Source organism: Cavia porcellus, unplaced genomic scaffold (genome assembly GCF_034190915.1).
Source record: "Cavia porcellus strain 051 isolate PalLab524CR breed Dunkin Hartley unplaced genomic scaffold, mCavPor4.1 scaffold_2, whole genome shotgun sequence".
In the NCBI taxonomy this organism is placed as follows: domain Eukaryota; kingdom Metazoa; phylum Chordata; class Mammalia; order Rodentia; family Caviidae; genus Cavia; species Cavia porcellus.
The window spans coordinates 117568659-117587504 of NW_026947485.1; the positions used below are offsets into that span (position 1 = coordinate 117568659).

General features: G+C 52.4%; 1 protein-coding gene across 6 annotated transcripts; it reads left to right on the forward strand.

Moving 5' to 3' along the window:
- Positions 1 to 74: 74 nt before the first annotated feature.
- Sh3bp5l (SH3 binding domain protein 5 like) lies at positions 75 to 9126 on the forward strand. 6 transcript variants are annotated; one of them, XM_063245253.1, is made up of 8 exons: positions 75 to 221; positions 520 to 1111; positions 3449 to 3619; positions 5683 to 5745; positions 5841 to 5969; positions 6567 to 6728; positions 7439 to 7612; positions 7735 to 9126. In XM_063245253.1, exons 2-8 carry the CDS (start codon positions 929 to 931, stop codon positions 8191 to 8193), a joined length of 1341 nt encoding a protein of 446 aa, XP_063101323.1. In that variant the 5' UTR covers positions 75 to 221; positions 520 to 928; the 3' UTR covers positions 8194 to 9126. The 6 variants fall into 6 exon arrangements, with proteins under 6 accessions (XP_063101323.1, XP_003479599.1, XP_023417217.1 ...); XM_063245252.1 differs by having other exon boundaries at positions 78 to 231; XM_003479551.5 differs by lacking the exon at positions 3449 to 3619 and having other exon boundaries at positions 77 to 221.
- The last annotated feature ends 9720 nt before the right edge of the window (positions 9127 to 18846 follow it).

The window sequence follows — 18846 nt, forward strand, 5'->3', positions numbered from 1 at the left end:
GCACCATGTTGTACGGAAACGCGAAGGCCGACCGGGGGGAGTGTCAAAGATCTTGACTGGGCCGGGCCTGCGCGAGAGCGTAGGAGGGCGTGCATGTTACGTCCTGACGTATTTCCGTTTCTGCCTGCGCCCCCCCCCCCCTTAGTGTTTGGTTGGACCGGCTTGTTGTGGGGCGGGCGGGGTTAGGTTGTTTGCTATCTAGGAGCTCCGCGAATAGGAGGGTAAGTCGAGGTAAGACTGCAGATGGGACTTTGGCGCCAGGCTGTGCCGGCAGGCAGGGGTTGGCCCTTGGAACGTCGGGGGAGTGCGGGTTTGGTGATGGGAGGCGCGGGGCAAAGCGAGGCTGGGGCTGCATCGGGATCCGGAGGGCCGAAGGGGGCGCGGCGGGTTGGACGGGGCTCCCGGCCCGGGGCTGAGCGAGGACGGGGGACCGGGCGGCCGGACTGGGCCTGGCGGGGCGGAGGCCGAGGTAGGATGCAGACGTGGCCCCAGTCTTGCTCTTTGTCTCCCTCCCTGCAGCTCCCCGGAGACGCTCATCTGACGCCTCTGCCCGCGCTCGGCCTTCACCACCCACAGCCTGGAGGCGCGCCTGCTTCGGCCTCCCGAATGGTGCGTCCTTGCGCAGGCCTCGGCCCAGCATCCAGGTCCCTTTTCCCCCCTGCCTCGGGGCTGTGGCTCTGGCGACTCCTGGGGGATTCCCTGTGGTGCGGAGGGAAGAGAGTGTGCTTACAGCCCTCAGTTCCCGGAACCCCCCGCATTTGGAACCTCAGCCTCTAACCGCGCAAGGGACCTTCTTGTGCGCCCAGTCTGCCTTTTGATCCGAGAAGCCTTCTTCTTGCCATCCAAAGCCCAAGAAGTCCCCAACTGGGGCCCTGGTCCCAGCATGTCGGTCCTGCCCTGTGCCTAGGGCTCTGCCCTTCGGGGGCCGATGGCAGAGTTTAGGCAGGTCCCAGGGGGACGGGAGACACCACAGGGCGAGCTGCGGCCTGAGGTGGTGGAGGATGAAGTCCCCAGAAGCCCAGGGACAGAGGACCCTGTTGGCGGTGGCAGCAGCAGCAGTGAGTCCAAGTTGTCACCGCGAGAGGAGGAAGAACTGGACCCTAGGATACAGGTGAGGAGACCCAGGGGGAGAGAAAGCGAGCCTGGCTCAACCCTCTGAAGGGCTGTATGGTGATGAGAGCTGGCCCTGTTTCCTGTACTGTGTGACAGTACAGGTGTTTTCTGTGACAAGCATAAAGAGGCACGTGCATTGAAAGTTCAGAAAGCGTGCAGAGAAAGCCCATTACACTGACAAAGGAGGGCTGGTGCGGTGTGGCAGCAATGCCCAGCCAACCAAAGTGGCCCTGGTGAAGCTGCACTTCATGGGGAAGCTGCTTGGACAGGTGATGTCCTGTGTGTCCAGTGCTGGGGAGATGACTCATACCCCTTTCGTTGAGCAGGGGTGTCCAGGCCTCCAGTTCTGACTTTGCTGTCCACAAACCAGGATCAGAGACTCCAGAGGGATGGCAGGAAATCAGCCAGCGCCAACATCTCTGTGTTCTTGGGAAGGACCCCAGGGTGTACGTGTGTCTAGGGGCTTATCGTGGATGGGCTCATGCTCACTCTGGAGCAGTGGGGCGCAATTGTTCCTGGCCTGAGTCCATACTTTGTCCTGACTTGCTTCATGGTGCTATACTGGAACTGCTGTGTCCTGCTTATTCTCAGTGATTTGTGGTCCACTGAGGAAACCACGATTTCTAAAGAAACAAGTCCTGGGTGTGATTCGAGCTTCTTGATTGGTGATTTTGTTGGAAGTCAGTTAACTGCTCTGAAATTTGGTTTCCCTAACTGTTAAGTGAAGCTGATTGGCCTCGCTGATTTATCCAATTTATATTCATTGTGCTCAGACACAGATCTATTTATTATTTTGTTATAAGTTTTTTTGTTGCTTGTTTTTTCTTTGATCTCCCCTCTACTTTTTCAGTTCTGGAGACTGAACTTAGGACTTTCACACCCTGCCCCATCCCTTTTTAAATCTTTTTATTTTGAGGCAGGATCTCACTAAATCGCCAGCCTCAGTTCCCTGGGGTAGCAGGGTATAAATCACTAAGTTGCCATCCTGGGTGTGACTTCACGATTCTCCTGTCTCAGACTCCGAGTCCTGGGCTCACAGGTGTATGCCGGCTCTCCCAGCTTTTGCTTGCTTTGTGGTGAAGGCTCAGACGGTGTTTTGCAGGGGAGCTCTCTGTTACTGGAGGAGGAAGGCTGTGCTGTGAGTTCTTGGCCTCCCAGAAGCTTTCCCTGCTCTGCTGGGTAAAGGGATTCTAGGAACAGGTCCATGGTGGTTTTTCTGCTCTCTCGTTTTCTCCTCCAGTGTCCTTGTAGGCAGGGGCGGTAGAGGTAAGAGTCACAGGTACTCTGTGCCTTCTGGAAGGGTGCTCACCAGCTTTTGTGGACCCTGTGAGTAAAGTCAATAAAGTAAACCAGAAAGTGCAATAAAGTAAACCAGAAAGTGCCGACGGTGCCAGTGTGGGACTGCGGTCATCCAGACATTTCAGTGGGTCGAGCTCTGTGAGTGTTGGAGGACCCCAAGAAGCCAGCAGAGGATGTGGGCTCCCTCAAGCTATGGAGAGACTGCACAGCAGGAGCCGGAGCCTCTTTCTCCCGGCCAAGCTGTGTGGTGCACCGTGTGCTTGTGGGTTGTGTGGAAGAGGTCTGGTTTCTTCCCCCTCATCCCAGCTTAGGATATGTGGAATATGCTGGTGGTGTGGGGTCCTCCGTGGAGAAGCAGGGGCACCATGGCCCTCTATGTCAGGCTTCTCTGGAGGGGGAGGAGATCAGTGGCATTTGAGGTTCGTTTTGGTGTGGACTATGCACTTGACCACATCCCCCAACCCCCTACCCTCAGTGTCTCCTGGGCACCCGCTTGTCCAGATTCTCAGTACATTATGGGTCATCACCCACAGATCCATGAGCACCCACCAGGGAGCTGTAAACACACCCTTTCCTGAGCTGTGCCAGCTTCAGTTTCCTGGGTAGCAGGGTAGAAATGCTCTTGGCAGCAGGGACCCTGTGGCCTGTCCTGGAGCCTGCAGGACGAGGCTGTCTGATGGGGCGGTGGAGACCCACATTCTGCAGTGTTTCTACTTCTCCCAGCAAGGCCAATGCCTGTGTCTCCATCATATTGAGGCCCCAGTGCAGCTTTCCATGTGCTGAGGCTGGGAGGGATGGTCTCTGTGGCCTCAGAGTGGCCTGTTCCTCCCTCAGGTCCGAGGATTCGCCCACTGGGCCATGACCCTCTGGGAACACCGGCCCACCCTCCCCCACTGGCCTGCACTTGAGCCCTGATGCTCGAACCCCCTGGGGCAGGGAGTGCTAGCCTTGACTCAGTGGCTTGGCATCCTGGAAGGCGCCCAGTGTGCCCGAAGAAGGTCACCTCCGGCCAGCTGATGCTCCCTAATGGATGTAGGCGCTGACTCAGGCGTTGGCCTCTGGGATGGCACTGGAGCTGCGTGGAATGTGTCACTGCCTGCCCAAGTCAGCACCTGCATGCCCAGCGCTGTTGCCCAGCCTGGCTGAACCTCTGCACCCTGCAGGCTTCCCTGCCTCACCCTGTCTGCTGAGGAGGAGGCCTTCCCAGGTGTGCTTGCCGACAAGGGTTTCTGTTTAACTGTGGAGGTGCCATGCCGGTTGTAGTCCCCTTGTAGGAAGAGAGTGCCACTCCTGCTGCTGCCAGCTGTAGAGCCATCGCCTATTGGTGATGGCACAGGCTGAGCCAGCAGCACCTCTGCCCCCTTGTCAGGGACTGGAAGCACCTGGGGCTGTGGGCAAGGTATGCAGCCTGCGTGAAGTGAGCACCGCAGGATGGTCTCACCTGCTTCTTTTCTCCCTTCCCATTGGCGTTGATCCCTCCTGAGTTCTGGCCTTCACTGCCCAGGCTGGGTTTTCCCCAGTGCAGGGCTTCTGTCTTGTCCAGGGCATTCATGTGAGAAAGGCCTGAGTCCCAGGTTGGTGGTCCCCAGGGCTGGAATGATGTCCAGAGTGGCTTCTGGATGCAGACCCAGTTCTCTCCCTAGCTCCCCGACTCACTGCTCCTCAGCTTTGTGGGGTGGGGGGGAAGCTGCCAAAAGCACTGGCTGCCCTTCTAGATGCCAGGCTCCCCAGGAGGCAGGAGCCACAGGCAGCAGGGCTGTAGGAAGCCAACCTCCCTGGCCGGAGTGGCCCTGTCCCTGTGTTTGGGCCGTCAGTCAGGTATGCGTCCCTGTCTGGAAGGAGCTGTGTGTCTGGCCTTGGCACTGCCCCATGGCCTTGGGATAAACATTGTACTTTATCATTTTATCTGCTTACTACTTTTACTTTTGTAAAAATGTGGCTGCTCTAAAATTAAAATTCTAGGCCAGGAATGTAGCTCAGCAGCACAGTGCAGAGTCCTGAGTTTGATTCCTGGTACCAAAAATAAAGGAAAAATCAAATTAAAATTTCACCTGCCACCCACATGGCGTTTCTGGCTGATGGCTCTGTTAAGAAAACTTCACAGCCAGGCTCCTGGTCCCCGGGGGTAGGGTCTTCAGGTTGCAGGTGTGCCTGTGTCCTCCATCTACATGTGAGGCTGTTACAGGTTCCCATGTGTTCTTCCTCTCAGGCTGTGTAATGCACCGGCCAGTTTCCTGTGTTCTCAGTCAGTGCTTCAGATCTTCCAGGACCGAAGTAGGGTTACGGGGAATAGAAACAGGAGGTCATGCAGGCTGTCACCTCCTCAGGCTGCTGGAGCAGGTGGCGGGTTGCTGTGGAGAGCAGCTCATGTCTGCAGGGAGGCAGGAGCAGGTCAGGATCCTGGTGGCAGAGCCTGTCCTGGGCACAGGACACCCCCAGGCAGGGCCTTGGTATAGCCTGGCTCTGCTCCTGGGAGTTTCCCAGCTCGCTGGGCTTCCAGGAACTCTCTCATCTGCTTCCCCTGGCAGGGAGGGTGATGAGAGGCCAATGTCTGTCACGCTTTGCCATCTCCGAAAAGCTGTGGGTAGCACATGACTTATTTTTCCAGCATGGGATCTAGCGAGGCCTGCGTACCAGAGACCCCACTTGCCGTGCCAGGAACCGGGCTTTCATCATGCCTGCCCAGATGGCTCTGTGTCCCTTAGCCCTGTCCCACCTCCTGCCTGAACCCCACAGGCCACCTTCAGGCCTTCTCCAGCCCTACCCTCAGCAGACCCTGGTGGCACTGGCTTTGTGGCTCCATGCTGCTCCCCCCACGCCCTGCTGCATCTCAGTTCCTGTCAACGCATCCTTCCGAGTCTGGGTCCTCTGTTAGCTCCCTGGCTGGGCAGCCATAGGGCCTGGGGAGTCAGCCCTGCTGCCCAGGGACACTGTGCTCACTGCCACAGAGCTCTGCATGCTGCCAGGAGCCTTGCTCAGTGCCCACTGGTGGCCACTGTTCTTGGATCTGGTGCAGAAGGGTGGGTAGTGCACCAGAAGCTATACCAAGACCCTGCTGACCATGCTTGCCCTCCTGGCCCAGCAGATTGCCCTAGAGAGACCCTGCCTTGACAGGAAGTGGTATGGAAAAGTGGGGAGGCTGGGGACTCAGCACTGTACCTTGCCCTGAGGGGTATCAGACCTCAGTTGTGCCCCTTCCCTGCCTCCTGCTCGCAGGGGCCCTCCGCCCCTCTGCACTCCAGTGTCACTCACCACCTGTCTCCATGGCAGGAAGAACTGGAGCACCTGAACCAGGCCAGCGAGGAGATCAACCAGGTGGAGCTGCAGCTCGATGTGAGTGCCTGTCCCCACACCCTGGGCTGAGACCCAGCTGGGTGGGTGGAGGAGGGGGCATTGTTGAGACCCACTGTGCCCTGACCCTTCTCCAGGAGGCCAGGACCACCTACCGGAGGATCCTGCAGGAGTCGGCCCGGAAGCTGAACACCCAGGGATCCCATCTGGGCAGCTGCATCGAGAAGGCACGGCCCTACTACGAGGCACGGAGGCTGGCTAAGGAGGTGCGCAGGCACACAGTCTATGTGCGGCAGGGAGTGTCCATGAGTGCCTCGGGCAGAGGGGCAGCGCAAGGCTCCAGGGATGAGGTCAGGCCGAGGCTGGTGGTTACTTTGGATCTGCCCTGCTGCTGGGGCCAGTTAACTGCTCCACCGCCCAGCCCACCTGCTGGCCCTGGGTTCTGTTGGAAGTCCCTTCTTAGGGGCGAATCTGATGCAGTCAGCTGCACTTTCATTTTTCTCATTTCCCTTTCTTCTCTTCACTTGGTCCTGGTCTCTTCCTTTGCTTAACTCTCCTGCTTAGCCTCCCTGCCACCTGGAATTCTGTTGCACCCAGGCCTCACACACTTCATGCCCAAGGTTTGTTCACTCCAGTGCCAAGGTGTTGGGCTAGGGCGGGAAAGAGTTCAGGAGGGCCTGGACAATGTCACATGGGGCCAGGCGAGCAGGAGGGAGGTAGGTGAGGCCATTGCTTGGGGTGCTCACTGCAGGAGGCTCCCTCCAGACCACAGGGATGGTCTCTGCCTGTGTGCGGTCCCTGCTGTCTCCCCATGGGGTTCCAGGGCTCCCCCCATTGACACCCTGATGGCCCACACCCCGCAGGCGCAGCAGGAGACCCAGAAGGCAGCGCTGCGCTACGAGCGGGCCGTGAGCATGCACAACGCAGCGCGAGAAATGGTCTTTGTGGCTGAGCAGGGCGTCATGGCTGACAAGAACCGCCTGGACCCCACATGGCAGGAGATGCTGAACCACGCCACCTGCAAGGTGCCCTGCACCCTCTTCTGGGCCCCTGGGGCTCTGCAAGTCATATTCCTGAGACTTAGGCTTTTGCTTGGGGCCCTGGGCTGATGTTGACTGCTGGACGATCGAGGGCAGCTCTGCCTTTGTGTGTGGTCAGATGCGGTGTTCTTGCTTGTCTGTGGAGCTGAGTGGGTGTTGGTGCCCTGAGAGGCATACTTATGTCTCTGTCTCTCAGAATGTTACTTTTCTGTACAGTTAACAATAACAGGGCTCTGGTGGCCCCGGAGGTGGTGGGAGTCCAGTGTGCAGCCCCTGCTTAGGAAGAACTGGTGAGAGCCTGGCAGGGGAGATTTCTTACCCTCTCTGCTTCAGAGCTTTGCTGGGCACCTGGGTTTCTGAGTGATCATTTGTATATTATTTCCCAGGTCAGGAAGCTAGGGGCGGGAGGGTCTCTGACTTGGGCTCCCAGCCACCCACGACTGTCCATCTGCCCTCCTCATGTTCTGCACACATGGTCTGCAGCTGCAGGGCACAAGGTGCCAGCTCTAGGGCAGGGCCAGTGCTGAGTCGCCAGGCCACAGAGGCCTGGGGGAGAGATTCAGCCCTTGCAGCACCAGTTCTCCATACCATGGGGTTTGTGGAGGCCTTTCTTGCCCCATCCCTAGGGCAGCCCGAGGTGGGCAGCCAGGACGAAGCATGTCCAACTTAGGCACCATCTCCCCCACCACGGGCAGGTGAATGAGGCCGAGGAGGAGCGACTGCGGGGTGAGCGGGAGCACCAGCGGGTGACGCGGCTGTGCCAGCAGGCAGAGGCCCGGGTCCAGGCCCTGCAGAAGACGCTCCGGAGGGCCATCGGGAAGAGCCGCCCCTACTTTGAGCTCAAGGCCCAGTTCAGCCAGATTCTGGAGGTAGCTGGGTGGGCAGGTGGGGTGTGGTGGGCAGGGGAGATGGCGCCCATGTTTGGGGCCAGCAGGCGTGCGGGGCAGCACTGTGGAATAGGGATCCACCAGTCACTGGTCTCGCCCTGCAGGAGCACAAGGCCAAGGTGACAGAGCTGGAGCAGCAGGTGGCCCAGGCCAAGACCCGCTACTCAGTGGCCCTGCGAAACCTGGAGCAGATCAGCGAACAGATACATGCACGTCGCCGCGGCCTGGTCCACCCACGTGGCTCACGGCGCTCATCCCCGGTAGGCGCTGAGGCCGGGCCACAGGGCCTCGAGGAAGCCGACAGTGGGGCTGAGGGTGCAGAGAGCGGCCTGGAGGAGGTGGGCCTGGGCCCTGGCTCCGCCCCCGACACGGACACGCTGAGCCTGCTGAGCCTGCGCACCGTGGCCTCCGACTTGCAGAAGTGCGACTCAGTGGAGCACCTGCGTGGCCTGTCAGACCACGCCAGCCTGGATGGCCAGGAGCTGGGACCCCGGCCCGGGTCGCGGCGGGACAGTGACAGCGGGCCCCGAGGAGGCCGCCACCAGCGTAGCGTCAGCCTGTAGTGGTCAACCTGTGGCTCCTGGTCTCTGAGGGCCGCACAGCACCCCAGGCTGTGTCCTCCTGCTGTGAGGGCCTGAGTGTCTCTGGGGCCATCTCACCTGGTTCCCGCCCTGGCTTCGGGGCCTCCCTCTGACCCTGGAGGCCCAGGCTGCTGCTCCCTGCCACCTGCGCCTTGCTGGGCTTCCTCTGTGTGACTGCTCGTTGCCCTCACCCAGCTGTCCCTGGGATCCTTGGTCTGGAGGACACAGGAAGCTCTGTGGAGGAAGTGAGCCCCAGTACGGCCAGCCCTCCACGCTGTGTGTGACCTGCAGGACAGACTTCGAGCCGCAGGAAGCCTGAGGATGCAGTGTTGGGGACAGGAGCCAGCCCATTGACCACAGGGCCTGAGGGACCCTCACCACTCCATACTGGCCTTTTGTGAGGTAGACCCTGGGCAGCTGTGCTTAAATCGCCAAGGTGCTAGCAGGTCCCTCGGTGCTGTGTGGGCTGGGCATGCTGAGAACCTGGGGTCCCCTGCTGGCCTGGTGCCCTCTCACAGGGACATTTGGAACTGGGTGCTCAATTGCTCTCTCTGGATTGAGTGATACCCCCTGCAGCCTCCCTGGTCACAAGCTTGGCCCCCTGGTCCAGGGCCTTGGTTGAGGAAGCTTGGGCTGGCAAGGCCCTGTCTTCGAGGCAAGTCATTGGTCAGGAGCGCGCTGAGCAGTGCTCATGCCCTGGAGGGCTGGTTCTTCCTGTCAGGACCGGCTCATATTTGACACGGGTTTCCTGGTTTTGGGATGAAGGGGCGGTCACAATGAGAACCTTGGGGGTTTGAGGTGGCCACGAGTGAGGTGGAGTGAGGCTGGGAGGATGGGCGTGCGTGCGTGCATGTGCTGGTGTGTGTGGGAGAGGGTCTGCCCTGGTTTATTTAAATAAATAGTTTATGTACGAGTGCCATGCCTGTGCTGTGCCTGGGAAGGTGACGGGGGATTCAGGTGCTGGGGTGGGCAGAGTGGGCCACACAGCCAGTCTAAGAGGCCAAGTGGGGCATGTGGGGTTCTGGAGTGTGGACCAGGTGCAAAAGGCTGGGTGGGGCCATCAGACACACACAGCCGCCCACTCCAGCCCATATGGGAGGAACCTGTGGCGTCGGGGTGGGGAGAGAGCTGGGCTGTGGCCTGGCTCAGCCACTCCGGAGTTGGGGAGCTCAGCCTGGGTGAGGTGGAGCAAGCCACCAGGCCTGAGTGTCCTGTACCATGGGCCTCGGCCACCCTGACGCAGCTGCTGGGTGCCAGATCGGATTGTGTCTTCTGGTCTTGGAGAAGCTGCTAGTGAGCTTGGCCGTTGCCTGCAGCTGGGTGGATTTGAATGGTTACTGTGTGAGAGTGTGAATCCTGCGTGTGACGGGAGGGTGACAGCTGCGTAGATCTGCAAGTTCATGATTCTCACCCATTTATTTTTTTAATTTTTGAGATTAACTAAAAAGTTTCAAAACAGATGAATAGGGTAACAACAGTTAATACATTGTATATTATTTTTATAGTCATGACTCACAGTACAAAATACAGGCATGAAATACTGTCCAAACAGTATTAGCACAAACGCTGTTTTGTTTTGGTACCAGGAACAGAACTTCTGCCAGGCAGATGCTGTGTACTGCTAAATTGTACCCCTGGCCCCGAGTCTTTCTTTTCAGTGAGCTAAGAGAAACTAGCTGTATAACTATCGGATACTTATATAGATCCTAACCGTCATATTTATGATAGTATCCATTGTATATTTTGGGTCTTATGACTCATTCAGCTTCTCACACTAGTGAAACAATACAGTAATTCCCCCTGTGGGTCTGATTGATTCACTTACAAGTATGCTTTTGCATATTTGCATCCATTTACCTAGGAAAGTCAAGTCTACCCTTCCTTATGGCTGAGTAGTACTCCATTGTATTAAAAGCTACATCTTTTTTTATCCATTCCTTGGTTGATAGGCATTGGGGTTGTTTCCAAGCTATTACAGATGGTGCTGCTTTAAACATGAGTGTACATATATCGCTGTGGTTTGATGTTTTTAATTCTTTTGGGAAGATACCCAGAAAATAGCTGGGTCAAATGGGATCTCTAATCCTAGTTTTTTGAGGAATTTCTGTACTGATTTCCACAGTGGTTGTACCAGTCTAAACTCCCTCCAACAATGGAGAAGAGTATTTTTTCCCCAGTATTCCCTCCAGCATTTCTTATTTGTTGATTTCTTGATAATAGCCATTCTTTCTGAAGATGGAATCTCAGTGTTTTAATTATCATTTTTTGAATCATTAGTGATGTTGAACATTTTTCCATATATTTGTTGCTTTTATTTTTTCATCTGTGTGTGTTCATCTCAGGTTCCATTTTTGGATTGAGTCTTTGAATTTGGGGGCCTTGTTTTTTCAATTCTGTGTATGTTTTAGATACAGTTCCTTTGAAGGACAGCTGGCTCACAGGAGAAAAATTAGGAAACCACACCCTTCACAATAGCATCCCCAAAGACGAAATACTTAAGAATCAGTCTAGCAAAGGAAATAAAAGATGTACATTTTGAAAATTATAGCACTTTGAAAAAGGAGATTAAAGAGGATATCAGAAAAAGGAAAGCTATCCCTTGCTCTTGAAGAGCCAACAGTGAAAATGGCCATACTCCCAAAACTGTTGTACAGATTTAATGGAATCCCAATCAAAATATCATCAGCATACCTCACAGAACTAGAGAAAACATTCCTAAAATTCTTTTGGAACCAGAAGAGACCTAGAGTAGCAAAAGCAATTCTGGGCAACAAAGGAAAGTCATCGAGCATCACCATCCCTAACCTTAAATTATACTACAAAGCTACTATGGTAAAATCAGCTTGGTATTGCCAAGGAAAACAGACCTGAGGATCAATGTAACAGGTTAGAAGATGCAGACGCAACTACAAACACAGCCACCTTTGACAAAGAGGTCAAACATGCTCACTGGAAGAAAGATAGCCTGTTTAATAAATGTTGCTGGAAAGACTGGAATTCCACATGCTGAAGACTGAAACTAGATCCCTGTTCATCCCCAGGCACTGAACTAAAGTCAAAATGAATTGGAGATCTAAATATTAAAACAGAAACAACCCACTGGAAGGAAAAGTAAGTAGATGTTCTAAAGACATAGATGTAGGCAGAAACAATGAACAAAACCCAGACCATATGGGAAGCACTACAAAATGAACAAATGGAATCTCACCTTTGTACCATAAAAGAAATCACCAACAGAGTGGCAAAAGTCATAGCCAGTTGTGTTTCTGTTTTTTGGGACAGAGTCTCGCCATGCATTTATTCTGGCCTTAAGCTCAGTGTGTAGCCCAGGGTGGCCTCGAACTCACCTGCTTCAGCCTTTCAAGTGCTGGGGTTACAAGTGTGTGTCACCATGCCCAGCACAGTGTCACAGTTCTGGGGGAGTGGGCATCCTGAGAGGACATCATTTTGTCCCTGGCTGGCAGGACCCACAGGGCCAGGTGTGCAGGAGCAGGGAACGCGTGCTGGCTGTGCATTGGCTGCCTGCAGGCAGGGGCTGCAGCTGGTCAGGTTTCTCCAGGGGGACTGAGGCCCTCAGCAGGGAGTGCCCACCCCATATCTGTCCCGCTGTCCTGGGTGAGACTGAGCTCTGTCCTGTGACCTCTGCACTCAAGGCTGGGCCTGTTTACCCTGTGCCCCGCACATGCTCTGCACCTGTTGATTAATCAGTGAAGGTGCTTTGGCTTTGTGTCTCTCCTTTGCCTTGCAACCCAGACCTACCCCAGGGACTGGTCTGGAGCAGTACAAGGGCTGGGAGGTCACGACCTGGTACCCTGTGCCTTCAGGAGAAACCACACTTCTCTATGCTTACACCTGTAAAAGGGACAGTGGCCAGCCATGGTGGTGTATACCTGTAACCCCAGCACATGGGAGGCTGACGCAGGAGGATTGCCATGAGTTTGAGCCCAACTTGGGTTACATAGCAAGACCCTGTTCCAAAAAACAAAAAGCCAAACAGAAAAGAGACAGTGTCTGTAATGCATGGCATGGGCTCTGTCAGTGGCTTTCAGTTGCGAGGCCTCTTGTCACAGCGCTCTTCAGCACTGGGAAGCTCAACTTAGGAAGGCCTTGTCTTTTCTTGTGCTAGACAGGGAACCTCTCTCTCAAGGGGTGCATCCCCCCTGAGAGTGGGTATGCGTATGACGAGCCTCACCCCTCCAACACCCTCTGCAGAGCACCTCCCTGGAAGAGGACCTCAGGACTGTTGGCAGGAAGTAGCATCACCCAGGAGTGGCCTGGTGCCATCTGAGCATGCGCCTGGGCTGAAGGGCAGCAGGGTTTACCCACCAGACAGCAGGTCTTCCTGGTTCTCACTGCAGAGGCTGAGCCCTGACGCTGGAGAGCTGGGGAGTGTCATGCCAGGACAGAGCTCCATGCCTCTCACTGCCTCCTGCATCCCCACATGACCTTGGAATACCTAAGTCTCAGGGCACAGCTGGCATTTGAGATAAGGGAGCTGCCAGCAAGCACACCCGGCTCCCGGAGCGGCCTTCCTCACTGCCCGGAGGCCACAAAAGGATGTGTGGTTAATAGTTAGCAGGGCATTTGAACATGTGGAACACCAAGCTGGGGAGTTAAGAAGCACACCAGGCCTGGTGGGGTGTCCAGGTAGGGAACCCAGGTGAGCACAGGAAACAGTGATGGTTGCTGGTGACACATCAGTTACTGCAGAGGGCTAAGGACGGAAAGGGGAGCCCAGGGTGGCCTCTCACAGCCCAGGGCTGTGAGACTGCTGTCCGTCCCCACCCTGCTCTTCCCCCTCTACCCCTCTCTCCTCTTCCCTCCCCCTTCTCAGGCTCTGAGACTGATGATGCTTGTGAGCTGAAGCTGAGCTCCTGTGGGCTTCTGACCAAAGACCTAGTTCTCTGGCTCTCAGTCCAGGCTGCGTGGATCTCCAGCACTCCCAAGCTGCCCACAGCTCTGACATGGAGGCATAGACTCAGTGTCCCCCCAGGACAGTACATACCTCTTGTGGTGTGTGGTCCAAGTCAGAGCTGAGTGGGGCAGAGGAGACCCCTGTGACTCGGGGTCTGTGGCCACTCTCAGTCTAGACAGCAGACACCTGTTGGTGCATGAGCTCAGGTGTCACACCATCTGGGGAACTGGTCCTTGGCCAGCCTCTACCACGCCGGCTCCATGTGCAGGGCTTCTTCACTGGAGTCCTCTGGGCCTGAAAGCATGGCCAGACTTGGTCATCACCCCTCAGGCTCCCCGAGCAGTGACCTGCAGGGAAGCTTAGGGCCAGAGCCTGGGAACTCAGAGCAGCTCCAGGTGGGAGAGGCACTTGAGGGAAGAAGAGCTGCCTGCTGCTGGGAGGTGAGTGGAGGGTCTGCTGTTCAGAGCCTGGGGAGGTCAGTGCCAGGCCATGGCTTCCCCTTCCCTGAGAAGGCAGGCACACTATGGAGTGTGAGGAAACTAGTGGATGTGTTTATCTGTAGTCAGGAAGCAGAGGGGACAACATCAGTGTCCTCCCTGATGAGCAAAGAGGAAGATTCTACGACTAGGTGAAGAACAGCTGTGCAGTTCAGAAGAGCTTATCTCTCCTTCATCTTCTTTTCTAGACTGGCCATCCACTCTTCCTCCCCTTCAATCACCCATCTATCCACCTTTCCATCCATCTGCCCTTCCTTCCAACCATCTGTCTACCCACCTTTCCATCCATCCATCCATCCATCCATCCATCCATCCATCCATCCCTCTTTCCTCCATCTGTCCATCCATCTACCTATCCACCCTTCCTTCCAACCATCCATCTATCCATCTTTCCATCCACCTTTTCATCCACCTATCCATCCATCCATCCATCCATCCATCCATCCATCCATCCATCCATTTGTACGTGTGTGGGGGAGGAGTCACTGTTCTTCAAGCATGCCTACTTGGTACATGACTGGCTTCCCCATTTGTCCCTAATGTAATCAATATTACTTGAGCAATTAATCTTATTGGTTGACCATAGTTCTGTCCCACCTGCTGTCCCCCTGCCTTTTGAGTTCCCATGTTTTTCCTACCTTGGACCTGCCTCACATTGTGGTTTTACTCTATAAAAGTCACTAGAAAAGACAGGGTCTTTGGCAATCCACTCAGGACCCCTTCTGTCTCTCTGAGATAGAAGCTTTCTTTCTCTCAATAAATATATTCTGCTCTTAAATAAAATAAAATAAATGGCATTTAAACAAATGGATATTATATGTAAATAAAAAATTAGATACAGATATTACATTTTATACAAATCTAATTGCATGTAGATATAAATGTAAAGCATAAAACAGTGAAGCTCCTGGAAAAGATAGAAGAAAATCTACATTTTTTTCAATATAATATCAATAAAAATTTAATAAATAGGATTTATTCAAACTAAAATGTTCTGCTCTGCTAAGGACATGTTCAGAAAATGAGAGTACAAACTACACATTGGGAGAATAACAACGCATGCAAGGCCTTTGTGATTGTTAGTCTTGATTTTCAACTTAATTGGTTTGAGAGACACCTAGGAGACCAGCAGAGCGCACTGCTAGGTGTGCCCGGGTGTGCTGTAGGGCCGTGGCCTGTGTTGCATGTCTGCTTCCTACCCCGTTTATCTTGGGATTGTCCTGTTTGCCTCTTCCTGGCTGTCATGAGATGGACATTTTTCCTTTATCATACTCTTTTGCCATAATGTTTCTGCCTTAAATTTGATTGGCCATGAGTTAAACCTCTGAAATTATAAGCCAAAGTTAAGTTTTTCCTCCAAGTTGTGTATGTCAGGTACTTTTCCAGCAATAAGAAGGTGACTAAGACAATCTGGGCATGGTGGTGCATGCCTGTGATCCCGGCACTTGACAGGCTGAGGAAGGAGGAGCACCGGAGTCTGAGACCGGTCTGGGCTACCTAGTGAGTTCAAGGCCAGTTTGGGCTACACGGTGAGACCCTGTGACAAAGAAACAACCAACAAACACTAAAATGGAAAACAGCACTGAGAGTGAGGGTACTGCCACGACAATACCTGACAGAGTGGTTCAAAAGCCTTTGGAACTAGTTGGCATGGGAATTCGGAGAAGCGGGCTACAAAAAGCCCAGAACGCTGTCACTGGTGCTTAGTGGCAGTTCTCATGGAGCTGAGAGTACCAAGTCACTGACGGGAACACGGGCAGTAAGAGCCAGACTCAGAAGACTGAAGATGGGAACAAGGACTCCACTGGGAATAGGACTGCAGGCCGTTGGTGCTATATTCTGCAGAAAACTTACCAATGTTTCCCTCATGCTCTAAAACTTTTTATAAGACTGGATTTAAACGTGACAGACTAATTAATCTACCTGAGAAAATTTCAAGGCAATATAACATTTGGTCTGGGTCATGGGTATTACTGGTTCTTTTAATTGGATTTACAGTGAGAATCAGGAGGAGAATGAAGAGAATGATGTTAACATTGTTTTCAGTTTAGTTAGAAAACAAGCCTTGAATAACTGTGCCCAAGGAAAATGTGCTGGAAAAGACCGGCTCCATTAAAAAGAAGCCAGCCAAGAGCTTTTCACTGGGGCTGTGAGAAAACTGGCTGGAGCAAATCGGGAAGGGCCAGATGTTTTCCTGTTGCAGGCTAAGAGTGTGAATGTGTGGACTCCTCTAAAGAAGCAGAAGACAGCTCCACCATGTCCTGCTCACTCTAAGGAAGTGTTTGCCTGTGCTCAGCAATCCAGTCACTTAGATGGCACCGCAGCCATCATTCAAGGGGGACTGAACACTGCTCGAGGCAGCAGTGGATCCTGGCATCATCCATGTAATGATGGTGTTCCCAGCATGCAGAGCGCAAGAGTCATAGGATTATGGGGCTTCCACTCATAGTTCTAGGGAAGACCCAGGAGCACAGCTAATGTGCGACAGAGTCGGAGTCCCTTCTGGGAGCTCTGACACTGTGATGTATGAAGGTGAAGCTGTAAAGCAGATCCAGGAAGCTGGAGGTGTCAGGAATGTGGGATGTCTGCTACAGGAAGTGTTGGGCAGTGAGTGGAACCAGCCCAAGAGGCAGGCCACATAGGCTACTTCTGGTAAGGTGATATGAGCAGGATTGCCCAAGACCGTTGAAGCTCACGCCACGCCACCATTTGTTCTGGATCGTAGACACGGAGCTACAGTGCTTAATGTTATCTGTCCTGGGTTTTGATCTTGCTTTGGTGTGATTCTTTTCTATCCTCCTACATTTCCCTTTTGGAATGGGACTGTTTGCTCTGCGCTACTGTATCTTGGTAGCATGAAACTTGCTTTTTGAATTTTACAGAGGTTCATGGCTAAGAGTTTGCCTAGAATCTCAGAGCAGACTTTGAACTGGGACTTTTGAGCAGGGCTGAAATTGCTAAGACTTTGGTCAAGAATTAGTGCATTTTTGGTTGTACATGGAATAGTTAAATCATGGTAGGTGGAATTTGGGCCTTGTTACTGTCTATGTTTGGAAATGGTTAAAGAATGTGGTTGGGTATCAAGTGGACAAGGGGTAGACTTGTGGTAGTTACTCTTGATTGTTAATTTTATTGACTGGAAACACCTAGGAGATTAGTAAAGAACACTTCTGAAAATTTCATGGGAATGTGACCTCAGAGACTCCATATATGGTCCTCGTTCCTTCCCCTTAGACTCTTCCCCTGCTCTCTGTTTTCTGGAATATTATGTGTGTAATAAAATAGTAATAAGGTATTAAGCCATTGAAATAAATCTAAGAATATTGAATGCATATTGTTATATAAGAAGTAAATAAAAAAAAGCTGTGAAATGTATACTTCCAGTTATATGAAATTCTGAGAAATGTGGTTTTAGTAATTACCAGGAATTCAGTGGGGAGGGAGTAAAATCTGAACAGGTGAAGCACAGGAGAGTTTCAGGGTGGTGAAACTTCTGTGTGATAATTCAGTGAATAGCAAAGCATTTAGCATTCATCAAAACAGAGAGAATTTAAGCTCTCACAAAGGGAACATTTAAGCTTATTCAATTTAAGAAATCGTTTAGGATGTAGGGAGAATCACAAGAGAAATGAAGACTGTGACAAAATAATCTAACTGTATTATATGTGTCTGAGCCAACCTAACAGAAGGGGTTGGTGAAATAAGGAGCTGGTCTATCTGTGGAGATGAACAGAATCTGTGAACTTAAAAGCAAAAGGAACTGTCCCTAAACACTATATTCTATTTAGTAAAGTCACCTCCCATGAAGGCGGTGATTCCGATACTGCTACCCGTGTATAGTAGGAAATGAACAATTAAATAAAAGAATGGCATGTGGCGGGGACCAGATTTGTCACTGTTGGACTGGAAGGCTTCAGGAAAGCAAGAGGAGGAGGCCAGAAGGATCCATTTGATATTGAATTAGAACTGCAAGCATAAGTGTGGATTAATGTTTAGTTTAATATAGATACAGATATGTACACATGGACACACACGCATGCGTACACACACACTGAGAGGGGTCGAGACAGTGACACCTCAGTGTTGGCTGAAGCAGCTACTCCTGCTGCTGACACGCAGATTTTGATCTACTGACTCCTCTCAGAGTCTAAGAGGTATGCTACTATTTATATCCAATCAAAAGGCACAGACTTTCAGACTGGATTAAAAATACCCCCATCTAACAATAGACCTTCTAAGGGAAGACATACCTTACATTCAAACAAATACAAATAGGTCAAAATACACGTCATGCCAGTGGCACCATGGTTAAGCTGGAAAGGTTGTGTCTTGTCAGGAAATGATATTCAAAAGCAACAAATATCACCAAAGATATTTTGTAATGATAAAAATGTCAGTTTGTCACTAAGATATCCCAACTATAAACAGCTATGTAGTTAAAATTTCACGAAGCAAAAACTGTCAGAAATAAAAAGAAATGATAACAGTAAAAATTGGATACTTCAGTACCTCACTTCCAATGATGAATAGAATGCTTTGGGTCAAAGAATCAAAATAGAAATTAGAAAATACTTCTAAATGTTTACCCTGTGCCACTGTATGTTGGAGGTGCTTAACTTTCTTTCTGATTTTTACAGGACTGACAGGTAAGGGTCCACACTGTGTCTCAGAGGACACCTTAGACTTGGACTTTTCAGCAATGCCGAACTGTTAAGAGTTTAGTAACTCTTGGAGATGGACAGAATGTCTTTTGGGTAAATGAGTGTACATAAGTCTTTTAGGGGCCAGGGACAGAAGGTTATGGTTTAGATCTTAAATGTCTCCTGAAAGTCTCATGTGTTTGAGGGGACTTGGATTATGGGGTTGCTGCACTTATTAGTGGAGTGTGTGGTTAAAGGTGGGTCACTAAGGGTGTGGACGGGGGAATTCTCACCCCGGCTCCTGACTGCTGTGGGCTGAGCCCCTTTCTTCTGCTCTGACCCTTAGCTGTGCTATTCCTGCCCTGAAGCCAGCTGATCATGGGCTGAAACCTTGAGCCAACATAAGCCTCCCCTCCTTTAAGCCAGAGTCTAAGGCATTTTGTTCTAGTGACACAAAACTAGTTCATTGCTCTACTAATTTTAGAGCACCGTTACAATTGGACGACTCTAAGCTCAGTTAAAAATTAAGTCTATTCTTTTGGGAAGTGCCTGTTTTACCCCAAATGGGGTATGGCTCTATGCT

Excerpts from the sequence above, each read along its gene's own strand:
- Sh3bp5l (XM_063245253.1), top strand. The coding sequence starts at position 929 with ATGGCAGAGTTTAGGCAGGTCCCAGGGGGACGGGAGACACCACAGGGC. Across the intron at positions 1,112-3,448 it reads AACTGGACCCTAGGATACAG|GCGCTGACTCAGGCGTTGGC; the intron begins GTGAGGAGACCC and ends TAATGGATGTAG. Across the intron at positions 5,970-6,566 it reads CACGGAGGCTGGCTAAGGAG|GCGCAGCAGGAGACCCAGAA; the intron begins GTGCGCAGGCAC and ends CACACCCCGCAG.